Source organism: Apaloderma vittatum, unplaced genomic scaffold, assembly GCF_000703405.1.
Source record: "Apaloderma vittatum isolate BGI_N311 unplaced genomic scaffold, ASM70340v1 scaffold23141, whole genome shotgun sequence".
Classification (NCBI taxonomy): Eukaryota; Metazoa; Chordata; class Aves; order Trogoniformes; family Trogonidae; genus Apaloderma; species Apaloderma vittatum.
This window is the reverse complement of record NW_009701109.1, coordinates 36939-44401: the sequence shown is the minus strand read 5'-3', so window position 1 is coordinate 44401 and position 7463 is coordinate 36939. Positions and strand designations below refer to the sequence as shown.

The following is a 7463-nucleotide window of genomic DNA, read 5'->3' as shown; positions in this document are numbered from 1 at the left end:
GGGGGGGGGGGTCCTTGCCCCAGCCTGCTCAGAGCCAGCCCCTGCGGCAAGCAGCAATCCATGGGGTGACCTACCTTGAGCTGGTTGAACTTGAGCAGGTCACTGTCACAGCTACCAGTGAAGGAGGAGAGGAGCCTGCGTTGCTCTGACCGCCTCTCGGAGCCAGCCCGGGTGGAAGCGTGAGGTTGGGCAGGGATGCTCATACCCTGAGAAGACAAATGGGTGATCAAAGCTGACCCGACACCCTGCAGCCTCCCCGTCAGCAATCCCACATCACCGCAGAACGCGTGGCTTCCTAAAACACCCACACCAAATGCTCACACCTTCCTAGCAGCTCCCAGACAACCAACTCCAGGGAGGCATAGGAAGAGCTTCGCCTTCCTCCTCGCCAAAAGGCAGGAAGGCTGCTTCCTGTGCGCCGACACCGAATAAAACCAAATCTCGTTCACGCCCTGGCAGTCGGCGGACGACGCGTCCTCACCTGCGTGTCAGCTGGAGGCTCCTCCGCAAAAGCTCGGCTATTGTTGAGGTATTTAAGTTTGTCCTTCTTATCAATTTTGTAATAGCCTTCGCTTCGTGCACAGCCCGTCACATGCTCCCGCATCCCATCATCCCGCTTCTTTTTCTTGGGGGTAGAAAAGCTAGTAGGTGGGAAGAAGTTAAGGAGGAACAGCCACCAGTGGATATCAGACAAAACCTGCTACAGCTACATGGAGCTAATGCTGGGAGCTTGGAAAATTAGGGAGTTTTAGGGGGTTGCAAAAACCAATACTATTGAAAAATAAAAACCCATCATTGAATCTAACATGGGTGCATGAAAACCAAGTACAATCTTGCCTTCTTCGCTGTATGCTTTGGGAAACTAAAGTAAAGAGATAATGCAAATTAAACATAAAAAGGTTAAGCTGTCAAGAGAAACCTGTTTGAGGAAAGATTTCCCCCCAGCACCCACTACGTACACAGACAGCAGCTGCCCAGCCATCTGGATGTACATTTTCTCTGTTTTGAGTTACACAACTTTTGTTCCACCTCCAGAAGCTCCCTGCAGCCACCCCAAGCCCTGAAGACACCGCTCGGTTCTCACGGCAGCCACATCCCCACTGACCAGGGCGAGGAGCAGCACAGGTGGGCAAGGGATGCTCCTCAGCCCAAAGGGGTTGGAGAGAGAGAAGCTGCTCTCACCGGCCTTCGTCTGTCAGCTCCTTCAGACCCTGATGGGAAAGGCCAGACCCTGTGCAGATGTTTCAAACCACACTGTTCTCATCGGCTGCGAAAACCTGCAGCTGGCCTGGCACGGACTCACTGCCGCGAGCAAGAAGACACCTGTAGGTCCTAAGCTTCTCGAAGGATAGTGGAGCTGTACTACTGGCAGCTCACCCCAAAACTGCAGCTATGAAGGCTAGGATAATTGAGATGTCCCCACAAATGCCCCCTGGGAGTCCTAACATACTCTTAACACTAGAAAATCGAAGCCAAGGGACCATAAAAAGCAAAAAGTGATGAAATCAGAGCGCCGAGGTGTGAGCTTGCTGCAAAGCAGGTAAACCCTGTGGGTACTTTCATACTGGTCATGTAACAGGATGAACCAGCAACTGGCTGCAGATGATTTTTAAGTGGTTTAAAAAGTGCCTGTAACTTTGCTGTTACAAAAATCCTTATCAATAGAGAAACAAATATTTCCACCATATAAGCTGCCAAACCGCTGAATGCATAGGGTGGTCACGGGCAAGCATCACCCCCAGTTGTCCCGCCCTGCTGTTTGCTGGCTGTAGTCCCCCACCACCGTGCGGCCAGTTACTCCCACCTTGAAACTGGTTTGGTTTTGGAACTGCTTCCCCAAGTGGGGCAGACACAAACAGAGTTACTGGGGATGCGGCATTTCATCATCCTTTTAGAATATTTTCTTTAGACAAATCTATTTCAAGGCCACTGCATCAGTATGCAAAGGCCGAAAATTACAAACTTAATCTTACACATTGCCCTTTTGAGATGCAGAGGAAAAAAAAAAAAAAGGATAAAAATGCGCAGATCGGCACTGAGCTCTGCTTGCTTTTTGTTAGTATCATATCGCTGACTATTTTAAGCGGCTTGGGCTTTTTTGCTTTTGCAGGGAGCAAGGGATGGCATATTTTAACTGCACACAATCTCTAGCAACACACTAAGTGGTGCATTTGTCTTCTTCAACATACAAATCTGCACAACCTTCCAAAAAACATTACACTAGAGAGTTCTTAGGTTTCGAGAACAGCCTTTCAGGCCCTGTTCTGGAGATCCCTACTGGAGGTGGTACACACGTAGAGCCTCGTTCAAAGATAGCTTGTGTGTCCCAAAAATGCTCCCAAAGATTCAAACCTACAGCCCACGCTGCCGATTAACAGATCACAGGCAGTGAGGGCAGGGATGGGGCCAGATCCTGCCCCACCAGCACCAGCCGGCACTCCTTGCCGCAGCACCGGCAGTACATTCCTCCACCCAGCCTGGGGCTGTGTCCAACCCTGATGCGCCACTTAGAAATCGTCGCTTTTATTAGTATTTCAAACTCCAAGCAAGTTAAAGCTGCTAGCACCACTAACTCATCCTTTTGGGCACAGATGGCAAGATTATTTTTACAGCTAGTTTTAGCCCCAAGTTAAAGCCCTGTATGTGCAGACTAGAAATTCTACAGGAAGCTAAAAAAAAAAAAAAAGAAAGAAAGAAAGAAAGAAAGAAAGAAAGAAAGAAAGAAAGGAAAAAAAAAAGGTCTGGTTTAAATGCAGACAAACTAGCAAGGAAACATCCCCAGAAGAGGCGCATACAGATTTTCCCTGCAGTCCTAGACTGAAAATGCAGCAAGAACAGCCACTTCTGCAGTATTTTTGTATTGCAGCTTCAGGGAACAAAACGGTCTAAAATTCCCTGCTGATACAAGCAATTGCTATTCTAGTAAGCAAATGCTTCTTCCACTGACAAACTTGAGTCTTTTGCATTGTGAAGTCCTACACAAGGACCCTCTAGCGCGTCTTACACGTGTTGTGTTTCTCCAGTCAGAAAGGATATAAGGATGGAAAACCCACAGGGTGTCATTGAGCCAGTCCATACCGTTGTCCTGCTGTAACAAGCGGTCGTACGTGATACACATGAATTTGATGTCTTCCTCATCTATGCCTCCGTTCCAAATGTCGTACAAAATGGTCATCTCCTCAAACTCGGAGCGTGGCCTGAACTGAGGCCGGGGTGGGGAATACTCAGGGGAAGGAATCACTGGGAGGTCCTCAGGTGACTTCTTCTGCCTTCGCCACTGTCTTTTAGGTTTCACGTGAGCTTCTTCTTCCTTGAAGTCTTCATTCCACTGGTTCTCCAGTTCCTTAAATGGCAGTTTCTCTGCAACTGTCTCAGCTGCTATTTTCTCATGGAAACCGTCATTCCTGAAGTCCAGGGTGACGGCTTCAGGGTCTTTCAGTCCATAGAAAGCATCGGGATGCCCACTCAGCAGCTCTTTGCCCACAGCACTTTCCACCAAGGCCACCGGCACAGGAGGAGGTTCTATGGTTTTGCCTGCGTACATATCCGAGAGGACAGAAGGCGGCGACCGTCTCGGCCGACCTGGCCTCCTTTTGGGAAGAACAGAAGGTGGTGGGGGAGGAGGAAGAATAGAAGCACCAGCGGGTACTTCTGGTGAGAGCAAAACAGATTTTACTTCTGCCTTATACTCCTCAATGGGCATCCTTCCATCTCCACGCATGCATGGCAGGGCTGCTACAGGTATTGGCTCATCAGGTGGCAAAGCCATGTCCGTGTGGAAATCTGCTTGTGGGGAGCTGGCAAAGGGGATAGGGGAGGGAACACTGTTCATGCTGATTGTAAGGGAAGCACCAAGAGGCTCTTTAAAGGGTTTCTCGTCTAGCTCATCCTCTGACTGTTTCTTGCCAGACAGAAGGCAAGGAATGGTAGCACCAGCCTCTGGGAAAGTGGGCGTGAAATTGAAATCTCTCCCAGGAGTCCGAGGAATGCCACTGTTAATGCCAGGAGATTGGGATGGGTAGGAAAACGGGCTCCCTGGGACTTGAGGGGAACTGAGGGTCAAGCTGCTTCCCGTAAGAGGAGCATCGCTTCCTGGCGTGGCTGGAACAGTGTCCGTGCTCTGAGACTTCACAAGGGGGTGTGAAGACTTGGCCAAAATGTCCCGCCCAGGAGTCCTAGGAATCTCCTCTTCCATGGACGTTTTGGTCACCATTAATTGTTCAGGGAACTTTTCTGGAGGGACTAAAGATTCTTCCTTACCAGGAGTTGATGGCAAGGGAAGCATGGAGGATGGCACCTTGTGGGCTGGAAGCAAAAGAGTATCAGTCTCTGAATGGATCATCACCTCCCGTCCAGGCGTGCGAGGCAGCCGCTCGTCTTCCTCCACTGCAGAGGGTAGTTTTGTTTTAAGACGAGCTTCTAAGCTGCTGTCGTCAGACTTGCTGAAGAAGCTGCTTTTATTGGGCAGAGATTCTCCGAAGACTCCCACCGGAGCCGAGAGGCAGAGCGCCTCCTCCTCATCTTGAGATTCAAGCTTTGGACCTTCCTGTGCCTGCGGCTCCAGCATGGAAGCGGGTTCAGACTCTTCCTCTGAAAAAGGGAAAAGAGAGGAGAATCAGGAGCTTTGCTTCCACTCAGTTACTCGTCACTTGCCAGTTTAAGACGCTGCAATTACAAAACAGCTCAGTTCCACTGGGAGGCTTTAAAAACTCCAATGCTTTACATTTTAGAAGCACAGAGTGTGGAGTAATTAGACACTACCACAGACATCCCTAATGCACCATAAAAAAATAACACACTATTAATTTGAGGATTAGCTACAACACAGGCCAGAAGGAAGGTTTTCTGCTTTCAAAACCCCTGACCACCTTTTGCACAGACATAAAAGGAGTTAAGGGATTGTGGGGCGAGGACTTTGGAGGAGAGCTGTCAGAGCCCCAAGCTATCAGCTTTTCTAATGTGGGAAGGTAAACTAATTGCAAGGCCAAAAAGCACCCTCAGCTCTCCAAGGAGGGAGCAGTGAAAGGAGGAGCATAACAACACATGAAGGAAATGGGAAGCCCTTGTAATGAATGAGGAGACAACTCAGATGGCATCAATGAGGCAATTTATATGCTGCTCTCTCTGCAGCAGCCTCATTCGTCTGGAGTTTATTTACCCCCTTAGGGCCAGGGCCAAAAGAAATCAACAGCAAATCTTGTTAGGCAGCTCAAAATAACATTTTCAAGTGGGAGAGCAAAAGGAGGTGAAAATGCCTGCAGAGCTGGAAGGGCAGCAGTTGCAACTCTGGTTCATTCTGCACAAGAAAAGGTTCTGATCCCTGTAACTCCTGTATGAAGGGCTGCGCTGCACAGGAATGCTGGATTCAGTAAAAAAACCCAACCAAACCCACAAACAAACATCAAGCCACAAAATAGTAATATGAGGAACCAGATGTAGTTCCAAGACTACACTCACCTGTCCCATACAGCTCCCCAGTTGCATGCTGCTTTGGTATTAAAACAAAAAAAGGCTAGTTCTGACTCATTAAGCACAGATTTCCGTTCTGTTTCAGCAGCCACAGCTTTTCTATCTTGAGGTTCAGCCACCACACCATCCAATCAGTCACCCTCAGACGATGACAACTGTTCAGTTCCTGTAGGACACTAACTAAACTGGCCCAGGATAAGATTCTGGATACGATAACCACAGTATTTTTAGTAGCAGATGACTTGTGTAGAGCTCCTTACTAGGAAGGGAAGTTTAGCACCGACCTCTTTGCCTGTACAGAGAACCCCTAGCCTAGAGCCAAGACTGGAGGAAGAAAGAGAACACGGGAAACACAAACCCACACATACTGGACGCTGCACTTGGAATTGTGATAATACCAAACTACATGAAAGCACATACCTGGCCTACAGATGGGAGACAGAGCAAGTTTTGTCTCCTGGTCTCTTTCCATAACCAAGTGTTTCAGCGTTTCAGCAGCAATTGATGCCTCTGGGACTCCACCACATTCACTTTCCCCTGCCCTGATTTCTTCCATGCCTTCATCTTTTACTGCCAGAGCTGGCTCTCCGAGTCCCAAGTCTGTCGCATCCATGTAGTCATCCACAGGATAGAGCTCCAAAATAGTCTCCCTCTCATCATCAGGAAGCTCAGGACCAGGAGGTTGATGCTCTGCCTCAGGAACCATGGCTTCTCTGTCCTGATCTTCAGCCACTTCTTCCTCCTCTTCCTCCTCTTCATCATCATCATCCTCATCTTCATCATCTGAGCTCGAACTTGACTCGAATTCAGAGGAGTCCTCACTTTCATCGGATGATTCAACTTCAGCCTTGGAAGACGAGGGACTTGCTACATCTACAAGAAGAGCAAATCACCATTAGTTCTGCTTTCTGAGATCATCCAACAATCAGGGGCTACTACAGGAGCAAATATCACTTCCACATCATCACAGCTTAGAAACAGCATTAACAGCAGTGTGGAGGTTTGAAGGTATCACCTCCAAATTTATTTATTTTTGCAGAGACTTATAAACCAGGTATTTGGATGCTGACAACCATCACCGTCCAACAGGCAGTTCCACGGGCAGCAGAGTCAGCACTGCCTGGTCCCTGCCCACGGAGGTCTCTTAGTGGATCATGTCTTCACTGGAGCTGTACTCAGATTTGCTGCTGCCTTCAAACACAGGTTTAAAATGCAGAAACTATCACCATCCAGAGCAGGATCCCTGTTTGAAATCTGATCCCTTCTCCTCCTAGACACACCCATTTCATACAACAAGCGCAAACTTCACTGGTTTTACAACTCTGGCCCTCTGTCAAGTTGGGCTGAGATCACTCAGGGCCTGGAGAGCTGTTGCAAAGTGACTCTCAGACTGAGGGGTCGTGGAAACCTCGCAGGTAACAATTAAAAATGCCTGTGTATGCTATCTTGTCTAAAATTGTCCTTCAGTGAAACGAGGTGCACAAATGAAATGACCAGCTCACAAGTGCAAAAGGGAGCCCACACATGACTCGAAGGCTGGGCTTGCTGCTTCCGCTGGAATCGCTTACCCTCCTCGGAGTCCTGCTCCTCCTCCTTGTCACTTGTGTCTATGCCTGTCTCCTCTTCCTCCTCATCTTCATCCTCATCATCCTCGTCATCATCATCTTCATCCTCCTCCTCATCATCATCATCCTCCTCATCCTCCTCTTCTTCCTCCTTTGCAAGAAAGCATTATCAAAAATGAACCACGTCTGACTCTGAAACCTCTCACTGTAGTAACCATCACGACTCTCTGGAATGCTGATCAGAGAACCTGAAGAGGGAACAGCCCTACGGAGGTTCTCTTAGAACAGACCCTGACAGGCGTGCTCACCTTCTAGAGAAGGTAACTTTGGCACTTGGAATGAACAGGCCCCCTTTTAATGACAGGTAGCATTCAAAACTGCGATCACAACGCAACACACCTTGCCAGGTGCCGCTTTCACCAAGCCTGC

General features: G+C 48.7%; 1 protein-coding gene across 1 annotated transcript in view; it reads right to left on the bottom strand.

Annotated features, from left to right (window-relative positions):
* LOC104281140 (histone-lysine N-methyltransferase SETD1B-like) overlaps positions 1 to 7463 on the bottom strand; it is a gene marked incomplete at its 5' end in the record, with an annotated part of 45992 nt that overhangs the window by 1892 nt on the left and 36637 nt on the right. The window contains 5 exon segments of the mRNA XM_009879041.1: positions 75 to 206; positions 482 to 648; positions 3037 to 4590; positions 5890 to 6342; positions 7038 to 7196. Of these exon segments, the coding sequence (XP_009877343.1) occupies positions 75 to 206; positions 482 to 648; positions 3037 to 4590; positions 5890 to 6342; positions 7038 to 7196 (2465 nt within the window).